The sequence below is a fragment of the Vanrija albida genome (assembly GCF_041260175.1).
Source record: "Vanrija albida strain AlHP1 chromosome Unknown contig_1, whole genome shotgun sequence".
Taxonomy (NCBI): domain Eukaryota; kingdom Fungi; phylum Basidiomycota; class Tremellomycetes; order Trichosporonales; family Trichosporonaceae; genus Vanrija; species Vanrija albida.
In genome coordinates this window covers 270,027-285,364 of record NW_027191420.1, presented here as the reverse complement: position 1 = coordinate 285,364, position 15,338 = coordinate 270,027, and the positions used below count along the sequence as shown (strand labels likewise).

The window sequence follows — 15,338 nt, the reverse complement described above, 5'->3', positions numbered from 1 at the left end:
GCTCACGCTGCCGCGTCGCCCTTCATCGCCGTCCAACACTCCCGGACGTGTTTCTTCTGTTCTCAGTGAGTCCCCTCTCCTCTATTCCCGGACGCGCCCCACCCACACCCCATCATCTCTGCATCGCGCTACTTCTTCGGGAACTTCTCCGCAATCGCCCTAAGCAGCTGCAGGTTCTCCATCTCCTTGTTGTCGGCTTCCGTCTCGCTGAGCCCGTAGCGCGGGTTGGCCGAGCTCTTGACGATGGTCACCCCGCGCACCGGGTTGACATACACAAACTGGTTGTACACGCCGATGCCGCTGAACTCACCCTCGTCGCCCGCGGGAATCCACCACTGGTACCCATACCCGAGGGGGAGGGGGTGCCCTCCCACGATCGGCGCGCCCGGCGCGCGCAGCGGCCCGTCGACGGTCGTCGCCTCGCGCACCCACTGCTCCGGGAGCACCTGTTTCCCCTCCCACCTCCCGCCGAGGCGGAACAGCTCGCCGATCTTGGCAAAGTCCGCAGCCGTGAGGTTGAGCCCGCCGTACGTGTGCTCGACGCCCTTCGGGTCCAGGACCCAGTAGCCCTTGTGGGCGAAGCCCAGCGGCTCGGCCAGCTTCTCCTGCATGTAGTCGGTGACGCTGCGCCCCGTCGCCCCCTTGACTATCCGTCAGCGCGCCTCAACGCCGAACCCACCAAGCGCGCCGAGCACCTGCGTCTCGGCAGAGTTGTACCGGCACACAGTCTCGGGTTCGGCCTCGCGCACCATGGACGCGACGAACTTGTCGAGGTTGCCCCCGTCGGCGCCGGACGCGGCCTTCCCAAACTGGATAATGTCGCTGTTCTGGTCCGAGTAGTCCTCGTTCCAGCGCGCGCCCGAGCTCATGCGCAGCACGGAGCGGATCGCGACTCCGTCGTACGCCGAGCCCTTGTCGACCTTGACATAGTCGCTGATCGGGTCGTCGAGGGACTTGATGTGTCCCTCGGCGTGTGCGATGCCCACGACCGTCGACGTAAAGCTCTTGGCGACCGACATGGAGAGCCACTGCACGTCCGGGCCACCGGTGAGCGCGTACTTCTCGAGCACGAGCTGCCCGTCGTGCAGCACGAAGAGCGCGCCCGTGTCCGTCTCGTCTAGCAGCTTCTGGGACGGGCGCGCCTCGCCCTCGACGTCGTAGCTCGCTGGCAGGTCAATCTGCTCGCCCCGCGGGAACGTGAACGGCTTGGACGAGGGCTGGAGCGTGCTGACCTTTGCCAGGTCTTTGATCCGCGAAAAGTTCTCGTACTGCGGCTTGCCTTGGAACAGGCCGAGGTCGAGCAGGGAGAAGGTGAGGTTGTCGTTGCCCATGGTGGTGGTGTGCGGGGGGTGGGTGTATGCATGCAGAGCGAGAAGCAGCTCCACGATATATACCTGCCCACTCACGGCATCGGCGTCGTCTAGTCGTCGTATAGATCTTGGAAGATGAGGTCATGGGGAAGTGGCGCCAAGCCGCTGGCCCGGCCCCACCGCCACCTCGATCCAGGGCGGGTAAACCGGTAAACCCATGACGCGCCGTTGCTTATCAGTCCAGCGTGGTCTACTCATCGCAGGTCGCCGTGAGCATGGCGCGGGCGAGGCTCTATGAAGCCGGACGGCATAAGGGGGGCGGCAGAGACGGTCGATACGCCGCCACGGCCTCTGCCTCATGATCAGCTCGACGGTGAGCGTCATGCATAAGTCAGGCGAACACAGCGAGGGAGGATGGATAGCCACGGAGCAGGTCACCGGCAGTGAGCTGATCGAGCTGCACTATGCTCCGCGGGGGGAGTGCCCGAGAGATGGTGGGATACTGCTCGTGCACAAAGTGCACTATGATGTATCTCCAAGAACGACAACCGGACACTATGCGTTTCGCAAAACACACCATGGCGGGGGGAGTGCTTACTTTCCGGGACATAGTGCGTTTCGCATAACGCATTCTGGTCCGGGGATGAGACGAATTTCCAGGTCATAGTGGGTTTTACGAAACACACCATCGCGGTTCGAAGACTTTCACTTCCGGGTCATAGTGCGTTTTGCAAAACACACTATGGCCCCCGAGCGAAAACATCCCCCGGACACAATGCGTTAGCGTCACGTGCCGCTCTCCACCAAACGACAGTTGCGCTGTGGCATTCGTCGAGTGTCGTTTGTGCATCGCCTGCTGGCCGTCAGCCTAGCACCGCGAGGCGATAGCCGATGGGCATGCGGAGGCACGATGCAGATGCCGACTCGATATGCGCCCGCCAGCGCGCCCGAACCAGGTCACAGTGGCATCTTGTACATAGTGTCGCGCAGCAAAGGCATACATCTACCGAAAGTGCATGTCTACGATGCACTCAGCCCCGCCTCGGTGCCGGACTCGGCGTCCAGCTCCGCGCACCCACACTACTGCTCTTCCCCCATCCCGAGCCCTTGTCCATCGCGGCCGAGCGTGCAGACGCGCTGGGCCCGAGGCCGAGTCCACCGCCTCGCTGTGGTGTACGGCCCAGGCTCCGGTCGAGGAGGTTCTTCGCGGCCGGCGTGAGGCCGTCGCGTCGCGGCGTAGCAGAGCCGGGAGGAAGCATGCCGCTTGCACCGCGGACACTCCGGTCTCCGTGCTTGGTTCGGTTGGCCGCTGCCTTCAACGCGTCCTTCAGAGACGGCGTCGACGGCGCAGGCCGTGGCTGGTGCGCCTTTGCGCGCTCGGATATGCTTCGAGACGCCTTGGCTCCCAGCTTGCGTCCGATCTCGTCTCGCCGTTTTGTCTCGGGCAGTCGGAAGGTCGGGCCGTCCAGCTGGTCGCCTGAGCCGTCGAGCGCGCGAGGCGTCGCCAGCAGTGTTCCCCAAGTCATGAGGGGCGGGAGGTCTTCTGGTTCGAGGTCGGCTTCATCGGGCACGAGAGAGTAGTCTTCAGCCGGCTCGCGCTGGTCCCTAGGAATGTCTGCGGTGTCAGCTGACGGCGGTCATGGATCAGCTCACACTCTGTTCCGCGCACCGCCGCATCGACCCATGACCTCGCAGGGCTGCTGCCTCGCCTGCTGCCTGCTCGGCTGCTCGTCGGTTCGGCATCCTGGTCCTCGGGCATGCGCGTGTTGGTATGTGAGATTGACGGTGGCGCCTGTCGCGTGGCCGCGGAGGGTTCGAGCGCCTTGGGCTTGGGGTACGGTTTCTCGTAGGCGTCCGGAGGGAACATGAGGGGATTCATCGTCTGCAGTGTGTTAGCTACTGGCCATGAACGGGTGAGCTAGCCCACCTTGTACGACCACTGCTCCACTCCGCTGCCGGCATGCGAGAAATGCTCGACCTTCTCGTCGCCCATGACTTCCTTCTCGACAGCGTCTCGGCGCTTCTTCTCCTCGTCACCACGTCCTCGTCCGTCACCCGTTCCGCCTGTAGCTTCGCGGTGAGGGACAATGGCGCCGTCTTCCGTAGACATGAGAGCAGTCGTGGGCAGACCTGCCTTCTCGAGAGCGGTCGATAGCGGGTGTGTTGGTGGTAACTCGACCTCCTTGAACTTTGGTGGCGGAAGAGCAGAGGCCACTGCGGCGTCGGTTGCCTTGATTAGCGCGCCGGATTGTGTCTTGACGAGTGCCCCAGCTTGCGACTTGATGACAGCTGTTGAAGGGTCGGCCGTGTCGTCCTTCTCGTCGGCTCCGGCATCCGCAGCCACCTCGCCCTCCCCAGCCGTGATCAACTTTCGGTCCTTCCACGCCTCTCCTTCCGCCCGATCTCGGCCGCCTTCTGCCAGGCCGCCGATCAACCGTCGCCCATTGGCATCGACACGCCAGCCACCCGAGGTCGCAGCGTCCAGGATGAGCTTGCGCCGCTCCTCGCCTGCGATCCGTCGGCTCTCAGCCACACGCTCGACCTCGAACGCCCAGCCCCTCTCCTCCCTCCGCTGCTTGTTCTCCTCCTCGACGATCTGGACGAACGAGGCGTTGTCCTCAGACGTGTAGTTGCGCTGGAAGGCGTCGAGGCCGAGGTCATCACGAACAACTGGAGCTTTCCTCTTCTTCGCCGGTCGCTTTGATGGGCCAGGCGCATCGTCGTCGAGCGCATCGAAGCCATCGGCGGCTGGTCGCCGTCGTACTGTCGCTTCGGCGCGTGGCGTGTCCCATCCCCTCGCACCGATGGGCGTCCGTGTGTTGAGGTACGGCGTGCCCATCATCTCGAGTTCGCGCCGGCGCGCCCGTTCCGTTTCGCGCTCCGCCTCCGACTTGCCGTTTGACGGGCCGCCGGCACGCCTTCCCTCCTTTTCCTCGGCGATGCGGGCCAGCCGCCGGATCGACGAGCTGAGGAGCTCGGGGTCATTGTTGGCCAGGGCTGAAAGGTAGTCGTTCGTCGCATGCAGGTGTGGGAGGTTGGGAAAGAAGTCGCGCGTGATGATGTGTGACAGTGCCTCGGTGTAGGTATCCTCCTGTGAGGTGTCAGCTGCCTTTCTGCGGTGCCAGCTTACGTCGAGCACCTGCTGCTCGTACAAGCTGCGCTGTCCGATTTTTGGCCCCTCTATCAGCTTGGGGGCGGGTCCTGGCCGAGGCCTGAGGCCGTCATCGCCCGCCGACATGGATAAGACTGGATTGTGTTTGTGAGTTTGAGATTGTCTCGATGTCAACGACTTGTTCAAGTTGGGTGGCAAAGGTGGAGAAGTGGAGAAGCGGGAGCAAATCCACGTGGCAAGCCAAGGTGTGGCAGCCGAGCAACGCCTTTGTTCCGCCTTCATCGCACTCAATGTGAGCATGCCGAGGACAGTGCTGTGGATCTAAGGGATGGTCAAGAGCCGGACGACCAAGCATGATGAGCGACCCCCAAAGGTAGGCCCCGCCATGAAGCCCCATTGGTGCCACCGACAAAGCCAATGTCCCACCAGAGGGATCCAAGTGCCATCACTAGATCCCATACCCCACTATGTTGCCTACTAGCGATAACAGACCCATCCCTTCTTATCCTCTTGCAATCAATGTCAACTGTTGCTGTTGCTCGTCGTTGTGGCGCGTTTGGAAATCGCGTATCGGCAGTACAAGCGGCTGGCTGCATGAAGCGAAGATGGGAGGATGGAATAAGTCGACGGAGACGGCCGCTTGTCCGCGGCGGTCACCCCTCGCCTCCACACCGCTGCCAGCATTCGGGCCGCGCCCGCCGCCGTCGTCACTGCCTGCTCCGACTCGCTCGTTTGCCAATCTCGACAATACAACCGCGTATCGACAACAACCCCATCACTCTCGTCTCGACACGCTTGTCCCACTCTATATCAATAGCGACCCCAAGGCGACAATCTCGACTCCCCCCGCAGACCGCTGCCGACACTCACGCTCACCCCGCCCCTAATCCAGACGCCCTCCACGTCCTCCCTCACCCGCAATGACTAAGCGAACACTCCGTGTCGCGCTCCTCGTCAACGATGTGCCGGTACGTAGCTGACCGCGGCAGCCAGGAGCGCCACTGACAGCATGTAGATGCAGACGGTGATTGACGAGGACGGCACCTGTACGTGTTAGCGCTGCTAGTGCCGCCTTCCCTCCCTAACCCACCCACCCAGACTACGACATCTTCAAGCGCTGGCTCTTGAAGGCGCTGGCAAAGTACCCCGATGCCCAGGTCGCCAACAACACCGAGCTCGTGTTCGACGGCTTCGACGTGGTCAACAAGCTCGAGTTCCCGCCTGCCGAGAAGCTCGTCGCTGGCGGACCAGAGTCGTATGACGTGATCATGTTGACTGGATCGAGTGGGTATCTCCAAGTTCTCATCGCATACCCGCTGACGCTTGCAGGGCACACTGCGCACGACGAGAACAGCTCGTTTGGCCCCACGCTCATCAAGTGGATCCGCGAGGTCGCTACCAACCCCGCCACCCAGCACATCAGGCTCGTCGGCATCTGCTACGGCCACCAGATCATCTCGATCGCTCTCGGTGGCTCGTGTGAGGTCGGCAAGGCTGGCTGGGAGGTCGGCGTCTACGGCATCTCGTTGACTGAGGAGGGCAAGTACTGGTGGTCCTCTGACGTCAACTCGATCAAGGGTGACGACAAGATCTACGCTGAGCAGATGGTGAGCTTCCAGATTCGTGATGTGGACTGAGCTGACAACCCCAGCACCGCGACCACGTCCCTGCTCTTCCACCAGGAACTCAGCTCCTTGGAAGCTCAGAAAAGTACCCCGTCCACTCGTTTGTTAAGCTCCACCCCGCCTCGACACCCGCCAAGCCCCTCGCCCAGATCCTCACCATCCAGGGCCACCCCGAGTTCACGCCCTCGATCGTCAACCACATCACAGATGCCCGCGCCGAGGGCGGCATCTTCACACCCGAGGTTGCCGCCGAGGGTCATCGTCGTGCGGCCGGTGTTGACGGCACCGGTGGCGAGGGCGAGGGACGACTCGGCACTGCCATCTGGAAGGTCATGCTCCAGGACCTCCCGTCGCAGGGGAACGCCGCACCACTCGGCAACGGCTCGGCCGAGCAGTCAACTCAAGTGAGCTTGAGCTAGCCCATGTACAGATTTGTTGGGTTCTGTGCATGGACATCTCAGGGTTCAATGGTAGCTAACCCCCCGTCTAAAGGCTTATCTGCAAAACCCGTCCCGCTACGCCAACATTGACAAGCTACTCGACCGCTCAGGTCCCTGGACTGATGATGACAGCTTCCAGGGAGGAGAGAAGGTGGGCTTTTGCCTCGTTGACACCTCACTGTTGCTGATCTAATCAGGCCAAGAACTTCCTTCGTGACGAATGCAAGATCCTGGTCATTGGCGCTGGCGGGTTGGGCTGCGAGATTCTGCAAAATCTGGCTTTGAGTGGGTGTGGGATCGGGGATCGAGGCTGACCTGCCAGCCGGCTTTGGCAACATCCATGTCATCGACATGGACACGATTGACATTTCGAATCTCAATCGCCAGTTCCTGTTCCGGTGCGCCCAGCTACATCGTCGCTCATCGATAGCTGACGCCATACAGCGAGGCTGATGTTGGCAAGTCGAAGGCTCTCGTGGCAGCCGACTTCATCATGAAGCGTGTCCCCGGAATCAAGGTGACGGCCCATCACAGCAAGATTCAGGACCACCCCCTGTCATTCTACAAGCAGTTCAACATCATCATTGCTGGCCTCGACTCTATTTCTGCTCGCCGATGGATTAACGCGACTCTTGTCGGCATGGTGGACGAAGAGGACCAGAACAGCCTGAAGCCTCTGATTGACGGCGGCACTGAGGGTTTCAAGGGCCAGGCCCGTGTTATCCTCCCCACCGTGACGTCGTGTTATGAGTGCTCGGTGAGCGTGCAGTGCAGGGCCTGACTGCTGACTTCAGATCGACATGCTCACCCCGCCCACTGCATTCCCCATCTGCACCATTGCCAACACTCCCCGACTTCCCGAGCACTGCATCGAGTGGGCGAGCGTCCTGGAGTGGCCTCGTGTGTTTAAGGGTAGGCACAGGGGCCTGAGACTGTATCTGACTCGGCAGACAAGAAGCTTGACACGGACGATCCAGACCACATCGAGTGGCTGTTCCAGGTTGCCTCGAGCCGCGCTGCCGAGTTCAAGATCGAGGGCGTCACCTGGGCTCTTACCCAGGGTGTCGTCAAGAACATCATCCCTGCCATTGCCAGCACGAATGCCATCATTGCGGCGTCGTGCTGCAACGAGGCGTTCAAGATTGCCACGTCATGTGCGCCTTTCCTTGACAACTACATGATGGTAAGCAGCTCTCGCTCTCTTGCGCTTCAGCTAACACCCCCAGTACGTCGGCAACGACTCGCTCTACACCTTTACGTTTGAGCATGAGAAGCGCCCCGAGTGCCCCGTGTGCGGCGGCGAGTCGATCTCTGCGGAGGTCGGCAAGGACTGGACTCTGGAGAAGCTGGTGGAGTGGATTAGCTTGCGCCAGGACCTGTAAGTGGTTGGAGCTGTTGATGACGTGCGACGACATGGCTGACACACACCCCCAGCCAGATTACGCGTCCTAGCTTCTCTCATGAAAGCGGCCAGCCGCTCTACTTCCAGGCACCACCTCAGCTGCACGAGGCTACGAAGCCCAACCTGGAGAAGCTGGTTTCGGACCTCGTGCAGGAGGGCGAAACACTAGTTGTGACGGATCCAAACCTGCCGTTCAACCTGACTGTCGAGGTGACGTTTGTGTGAGCTGGGGCGGGGCGGCTCTAATGTGAAGAAGTGCAATGTACATAGCTAGCATTGTATCATAGATGACGATTGCATGGAGGTGAAAGTGAGACTGGGCATGCATACGAAAGCGTTGCGTGCGTCCGATCGTCCGAAAGCGTCTATAGACGACTGCGGCGACTTTGCCACCTCGGTCAGCATTGGTGCCTTAAGCTCCCTCGTGCCGCTTGCTCCTTTTTCCCTCCCCAGCAACGTCGAATATCAGCTAAACACCACACTATCCATCACACAAACTCTGTCTCCATCACACACTCGTCGTTTCCCACCCACACAACCTCGCCGACAGCCCCAGCCCCCGCAGAGCGCACCGACGACGGAGCGCGACAGAGACGCACCACTGGCTGCGCTGCGAGCGACCGGCCGAACCGCCGCCAAGGGTCACCACGCCGCGTGCGACCATTCAGGCTCCCTGCCCCTTGCCTGTTCTTGGCTCCCAGTCGGGCTCCCAGTTGGGCGACGAGCAGCTGCAATCATCGACTTTTTCGACGATCGTTGCAACGCCTTGACCGCACTCCCTCCCCCTCCCCCCTCTATGATACAGCGATGAGCGAGTCGACGACCCCCACCCCCACCTCCTCGCGGGTGTTGGGCGCGCAGGGCTGGAACGGCGGAGGCGTGTACCCACAGACGTCGAGTACCTGGACCTTTTTCGCGCCGACCAGCACCAGCACGAGCGACAGCAGCAACCAGACCGGCAAGAAGATGAACGTGTACTATCTTGTTGTGAGTGGGCGACGGGGGGCGGGGGCGGAGGCGATGAGGCCGGGTGGTGGGGAGGAGCAAGACGGCTTGTCTGCGGCGCAGCACTCTGCCGTGTGACTTGTGAGCGCCGAGGACTGGGAGCGCGAGACTCGACACTCGCGCCAGTCTCGCCGCTTGACGTCGCAAACATCCGTGCACCCGAGCCAGCCTTGATGGGCACGGTCTGCAAACGACTCAAGCCATGAACCCATCACACTCCTCCCCACCATGACCGACGCTAACTATGCCTACCAGTTTCTCGGCATCCTCGGCGCGCTCGTCGTGCTGGCCTGTCTCCTCACGATGCGCAGCTACCGCCTGCGGCGGCAGTACCGCACCGCTGCGCAGCTGGCGATCGCGCGCGGCGCCCCCTTCCCCCCCAACTGGTGGGCGAACCCGCGCGCGCGCCCGCCGCCGCCAGACGAGCTCTGGGACGGCGGCGTGTACACTGGCGGCCCGCCGCCCGGGCCGTTGAGCGAGTGGGCGATTGTCGGCGGGCGCGCGCCGCACGGAGGCCAGCGGAGAGAGCGGCGCTGGGTGCGCATACCCGTGCTGTGGGATGCCAAGCCGACCCCAGAGTACGAGGAGGAGGTGGACGCCGAGCCGTGGTGGGCCAGCTGGGGCCAGGTGAGGTAGAGCGAGGTGCTCGGCTGACGCATCCCAGCCACTAACGGCCCAATCGCTCGCGCCCGCGCCTCCGCTGCATCGCCCCGGGCCCGTAAGCCCGATGCCGCCCCCGCCCCCGCCGCCCCGCCTCTTTCGCCGGAATCGCGAGCCGCCGGCGCCCCCACCCCCGCCGCCACCTCCCAAGATCGAGCGCGAGATCAAGCGCACCCTCGAGGCTGGCGAGCCGATGCGCGTCGCCGTCGTCATCCAGATGCCCGGGTACGAGCGGCGCGCGGTGGAGGACGACGATGACGACGACGAGATCGTTGGCTGGGAGCCCGGCATGGAGCTCGGCGTGTGGACCGGCAGTGTCGTGCCTACCAGCCAGAGGGGGACATATACCCCGCAGTCAGAGAAGGAGATGTGAGAGAGAGGCGATACCAGACACACATACATATTGTACGCATGACATCTTTGCTCTAATCTGCACCGGGGTCGCAACGGGGGATCCAAAATGGCATATTGTCCAAGAGCTTTGTTTAAAAGCTATGAAGAGGGGGAGGGTCTACGGGGGGGGGAAGATCGAAGGAGATGCTTAGGCATCCTGGAGAGGGAAGGGCACGGTGACGCGCCAGACGAGCGCCTGGTTGTCGAGCGTGTACGGGCTGGGGTCAGAGTAGGGCTGGCCAGCCTGGAAGCCGTTCTGGGTGACAAAGTCGTTGTCCGAGAAGGAGAAGAGGAAGTAGTCGTTGGGGTACGCCGGGTCCTGCACGCTGGCGAACGCGAGCGACTCCCACTTCGAGTTGATGAGCGACACGTTGAACGTCTTGTCCGTGTCGCCGTTGTGGATGCCGAAGCGCGCGAGCTGGGGGGTGTCGAGGATGTCGACCCAGGGCGTCACCTTGGCGGCCGTAACGTCCTTGTTGAGCACGTTCTTGGGCGCGACGGGCACGTAGTCGGTCGTGTACGTCGTCTTGGCAATGTCGGTGGCGGCCGAGGTGGAGAAGAGGTAGAAGCGCTTGTTCTTGGCCTCGGGGTCAGTGTCGCCGCCGCCCTTGCCGTCGCGCGCGAGCACAACGAACGTGTCGTCCGAGATGTAGTGGACCTCGGACTGCGAAAGCGTCTTGGCCTTGCCGTTGGTGACGGGGAGCTCGACGACGTACGAGTGGAGCAGCGCAGGGGGCGAGGCGGTAGTGTCGTACTCGAGGAAACGGGTGTAGCGGCCCTTGTCGTCGCCCTGGTCCTGGGTGAGCGAGGACTGGAGCAGGATGTAGAGGCGCGTGCCGTCCGGGTTGGAGGTGAGGCCCTCGTAGCCCTGGTTGGGGACACGGCCCTTGTCGGGAACAGTGCCGTTCTCGTTGTTGGCGTCGAAGAAGATCGTGCCGTTCAAGCGGGGGAGGAACGCAGGAGGGGGCTGGATGAGGTCGATGAGCTTGCCCTCGGGAGAGAACTTGTACACGAAGGGGCCGTACTCGTCCGAGACCCAGTACGAGCCGTCGGGGTTGCGGACAAGACCCTCGGCGTCGAGCGAGATGTGGTTGTACGCGTCCGAAGAGATCGGGATGGGGACCGAGCCGTTGCGGTGCGAGAGAGCGTTGAGGCCAGTCGTGGGGGTGTCGTTCTCCTCGACATACTTGAGCGACGAGACGTACTTGAGGTCAAAGGTCGACTTGGCAGCCTGGTACTCGAGCGTCTTGTTGTCGTAGTACGGGCGGAGCGTGAAGTCGACGTAGTGGTTGCGGCCCACAAAGTCGTGCGTCTCGGGGCGGTTCCATCCACGGTCAGGCTGGACGAGGAAGCGGCCGGTGTAGGTGTTGGCGTCGACCTTGGTGAGGTGGTCGAGGCGGATGGCCGAACCGATACCACCGATGGTCTCACCGAACTGGTCCTTGGCGCTGCCGTCGATGGCACCGAAGCCGACAAGGCCCTTGTTGGTAAAGTTCTTGCCGTTGAAGGGAACAACGGTCTCGTAAGCGGGGTTGGGCCCAGTGGTGGAAGGAGCCGACGAGGAGGAGGCGGGTGCGGAGGAAGAAGCAGACGCGGAGGAAGAGGCCGAGGCCGAGGTGGTAGAGGCCGAAGATGAGACAGAGGCCGAGACAGAGGCAGAGGCGGAGCCCGTGACAGAGGCAGAGCCCGTGGCAGAGCCCGTGGCAGAGCCCGTGGCAGAGCCCGTGGCAGAGGCAGAGCCCGTGGCAGAGGCGGAGCCCGTGGTGGTGGCCGAGGTTGTGGCAGTGGCCGAGGGCGCCGAGCTAGGAAGCGTCGAGGCGGTGAGCGAGGTCTTGGGAGTAGACGACGTCACGTAGCTCTTGGTGGTCGTCGCCGTGGTCGAGGTCGTGGTGACAACGCACGAAGCAGGGGCAGACTTGGTCGTCGAACGGGAGATGGTCGTCCACGAGGAGCTGGCGACGTCCGAAGGGCTCTGCGAGGGGCTGCCGGTAGGGGCCTGCGAAGGAGCAGTGGTCGACTGGCCGGGGGCAGTGGTCGACTGGCCGGGGGCAGTGGTCGACTGGCCAGGAGCGCCAGTCGACGACGAGGGGGCACCGGTGGACTGGCCAGGGGCAGTTGTGGACTGGCCGGGAGCACCGGTAGTGGGGGCGGACGACTGAGGCGCCGTGGTGGGGAGGGTCGACTCAGAGAGGGTAGTCTTGGTGTTAGTAGTCGACGAGCTGCTCTTGGTGCTCGACGTGGTGGTCGACGTCGAGGGGGTGCAAGTCGCAGGGGGGCGCGTAGTCGACGAGCGGGTGATGATGGTCCACGAGGGGCTGCTGCCACCAGTGGGCGAGTTGGACTGGGCAGAGCTGGGGGCCTGCGAAGGAGAGCCAGTCGCGCCACCCGAAGGAGACTGCGAGGCACCACCAGTGGGAGAAACGGTGGCGGAGCCGTTGGGGATCGTGTTGATCTTCAGGTCCTTGATGAAGAAGCAGGTAGCTGTGGGGTGAGCTCTTGTTGCCTTTCGTAGCTCCCTCTACCCACTCGCAAGGAGGTCGGACCACGAGACGTGAACCTTCTGCGTGAACTTCTGGAGGTCGAAGTCCTGGCGGTTGTCGACGACGGGCACGTCAATGTCGACCGAGCCATTCTGCAGGAAGACGAAAGTGCAGACCTGCGTGATGCCGGGTCCGAGGTCCGGGATGGTGTAGTTGGCAAAGGGGGTGCCGGCGAGGACAGCGACGGAGCCCGAGGGAGTGAGGGTGACGCCCTGCGAGGTGGCACCGGAGACGAGGGTTCCCTGCGTCTTGGACGAGCCCTAGTGGTGTCAGCGGTGGCAGGCTCGAAGTGGCACAACAACTCACAGGGATGAGAGTGACAGTGGTCAGCTTCTCGTTGCCAGTGAAACTGCCAAGGAGCGAGTTGACAAAGTAGTCGGCGGGAATCTGGGCATCGCGGCGGGACACAACAGCGTCCTCGGCGATAGCACGACCGGCGATGCGAGCGGAAACCGCGTGGCTGCGAGGCGAGGGCGCGGCAACCACGAGGGGGAGGGCCAGAACGGCGGTGATGACAGAGGTGAGCATCACGCCTTTTTGGTCAGAGAGCGACAACAGTTGGTGTTAGAGAGAGTGTGGGGGGGAAAGATCCATAAGGGGGTCACTGGGTGCGTAAGCCTGACCATTTAACGAAGCGGGACCTCGAGAGCAAGGTTTCAGTCCAGTAAGAGTAAGTCGAGCGCTGAACCTTGGCGAGCTGCGAGCTTGCACAGGGTCGAAGAACCTGGCAAGAGCAAGGCTGCCGCATGACATTCACCGCTGGGGCTGCTCTTGCCCACTGGCATGGTCCATAGGTAGTCGTGCGCGTCTCTTGACGCCATCGAGACTGCGCGTCGAGCCGCCTTGGCACCCAGGTGCCAGCGCCTCGGAAGCCACACCCACACATGTCGCGGTCCAGGCACCCGTGCCGCAAGGTATCGGAGGGAAGGCGAGCATGAACCATGAAGTAGGAAACACGAGCGCGTGGACGCGACGGTATGAGCCAAGGCTGCTTTAGCGTTTGTGCTGCAAGGGGTTGACTGGTTCAATCTCAGGGGTGCCGTGTGAGATAACGAACGTGCGTTGGTGGCGAGGGGGCATCAGCGGCGGATGGATGCGAGGTCGGCCGCACACAGTTACGCACGACGTCCCTCAGCTCGCTAGGGACTAACCCAACATGGATGCGAGACACCGAAGCGTTGGGTACGGAGAGGGACAGTTCCAGCGGATGTCGGATGGCCCGACGAGGCCGGCCGCGACACGTTCGTCGATCCACTAGCGCCATTCGCGACGCGTTGACGCGCGGAGCCAGCGACTCGCTACAGCGAGCCCCGCTGACGCTGCGGGGGCGTCAGGGAGACTGTTGCGCACGAGCGATTTGATGTTGTGTAAACCGAGGAATGCAAGGAAATAGACATCGAACTCTTGGCGCGTGATGTCGGTCTTGGTTGTGAGGTCATGGTCGTGAGTGACGTCGGGCGAAATGCGGGCGTTGGCCGTGTGGCAGTTTACCTCGGCACGACCAGCGCGACGCGACGGTCAGCACACTGTCACCACCGACTCCAGAACGACCTTCGCTGTGCAGTGGCTACCTGTGCAGCATGTGGGTTCACCAGTGCCAAGCCTTGCGCTGGATGGTAAATGGGACCGAGGTGGTGCACGTGGGTGAGTTGTAGTGGTTCTCCAAACGGCCCTGGAGGAGCACCCGGCCCGGACGTCGGCATCTGACCCCGAGCGATAGCACCAGCAGTGTGGCTCCAGCGAGATGAACGATAAGGGTTGAGTTGAGAGTCGGGGTTGTCCCTCAGGAATTGCTCCTGGTCGCGGGCCGAGAGCCGCGAGAACGCGAGCGCCTTTGTGGAGGTGAGCAAAGTCAGACGGTGTTTGGCCGACGCAGCACTCACTTCGCCCTTATGCCGCCGTCTGCTGCGAATCCACCATCCCCCGAGAACAAGGACAAGCACCCCTATCACCATCCCTCCTATTCCAAGCCCGACCCCAAGGCCCACTTTCTCCTTTGGGCGGCCAGAAGGCAGGGGACCCGGGGGGTCGGTCGTCACCGGCACGTAGACCGTGAACCGATCCGTCGGCGGTGGGGAGAGGGGTGTGGCACTTGTCGGATATGATGTTACTGACAGCGCGTATGTTGCAAAGAAGGAACGCTGCTTCTGTAGGGGTAGAAAACAGGTGTCGTTGCCCTGGGGTCAGCTGGGCCGCAAGGAGGCTGTTCACAATGGTGGGTTGTGAGCGGGTACCGTTGACGACGAACATGTGCCATCCAGGCTTGTGGAAGGTGAAGCCCCAAGAGTACGGGAAGGCGAACACCGTTTGGCTCCTGGGGTGTTTAGCGCAGGTGGATGACAACAGAAGACACCTACGAACACAAGAGGTCGCCGACCACCGCCATTGAAGCGTTGCTACCCGGATCTGAGGTGCCCAAGGCAGAGAAGACAGCCACCTGGGAGTCAGAAGAGTCGACGAGGCACCACTTACAGAACGATTCGACATGATCAGCACTGGAGACACTTCTCTCAGCCAGCCAGGTGCAATCCCGCTTGGTCGGCCCGAATCGACAAACCCGAACTGGTAGGATAGGTCTGGGTGGGTCAGTGAGTGGCGAGCACGATCCTACCAACTGGTATAGACCTGGAAGGTTGGGTTGGGCACAATGAGGCCGATCATGTTCGCGACTGGGACTGTGGGAGTTGGGACCAGCCCTGATGTGAACGACGCTGGTGTGATATGGGGAGGAAGAGGAGTTGAGGCCGCAGGGGTTGTCGTTGGTGCGCCGAACAGTGTCGGGGCAGAAGAGGTGGTTTGTCGTGGTGCCAGTCTTGTTCGGGGTGTGTCGGCGGCATGTGTCGCGTCGGCC

The 15,338-nt window shown here is 62.4% G+C and overlaps 5 protein-coding genes across 5 annotated transcripts; 2 read left to right on the top strand and 3 right to left on the bottom strand.

The window, feature by feature from the left end:
* Positions 1 to 128: 128 nt before the first annotated feature.
* Positions 129 to 1,331, bottom strand: Q8F55_000141 (uncharacterized protein; the record flags this gene model as incomplete). Its single annotated transcript, XM_069348796.1, has 2 exons — positions 129 to 646; positions 680 to 1,331. 2 exons carry the CDS (start codon positions 1,329 to 1,331, stop codon positions 129 to 131), a joined length of 1,170 nt encoding a protein of 389 aa, XP_069212340.1.
* A 1,010-nt stretch (positions 1,332 to 2,341) lies between these two features.
* Positions 2,342 to 4,548, bottom strand: Q8F55_000140 (uncharacterized protein; the record flags this gene model as incomplete). The annotated part of the gene is made up of 4 exons (XM_069348795.1): positions 2,342 to 2,925; positions 2,964 to 3,192; positions 3,238 to 4,401; positions 4,441 to 4,548. The coding sequence occupies 4 exons, from the start codon at positions 4,546 to 4,548 to the stop codon at positions 2,342 to 2,344; spliced, it is 2,085 nt and encodes a 694-aa protein (XP_069212339.1).
* A 794-nt stretch (positions 4,549 to 5,342) lies between these two features.
* On the top strand, positions 5,343 to 8,114 carry uba3 (NEDD8 activating enzyme; the record flags this gene model as incomplete). Its single annotated transcript, XM_069348794.1, has 13 exons — positions 5,343 to 5,390; positions 5,438 to 5,468; positions 5,521 to 5,706; positions 5,752 to 6,029; positions 6,074 to 6,451; positions 6,540 to 6,638; positions 6,685 to 6,772; positions 6,810 to 6,885; positions 6,932 to 7,244; positions 7,282 to 7,399; positions 7,438 to 7,670; positions 7,714 to 7,865; positions 7,922 to 8,114. 13 exons carry the CDS (start codon positions 5,343 to 5,345, stop codon positions 8,112 to 8,114), a joined length of 2,193 nt encoding a protein of 730 aa, XP_069212338.1.
* Positions 8,115 to 8,696: 582 nt separating this feature from the next.
* Positions 8,697 to 9,927, top strand: Q8F55_000138 (uncharacterized protein; the record flags this gene model as incomplete). The annotated part of the gene is made up of 3 exons (XM_069348793.1): positions 8,697 to 8,876; positions 9,150 to 9,521; positions 9,559 to 9,927. 3 exons carry the CDS (start codon positions 8,697 to 8,699, stop codon positions 9,925 to 9,927), a joined length of 921 nt encoding a protein of 306 aa, XP_069212337.1.
* A 168-nt stretch (positions 9,928 to 10,095) lies between these two features.
* Positions 10,096 to 13,015, bottom strand: Q8F55_000137 (uncharacterized protein; the record flags this gene model as incomplete). Its single annotated transcript, XM_069348792.1, has 3 exons — positions 10,096 to 12,428; positions 12,474 to 12,747; positions 12,794 to 13,015. 3 exons carry the CDS (start codon positions 13,013 to 13,015, stop codon positions 10,096 to 10,098), a joined length of 2,829 nt encoding a protein of 942 aa, XP_069212336.1.
* Positions 13,016 to 15,338: the final 2,323 nt, after the last annotated feature.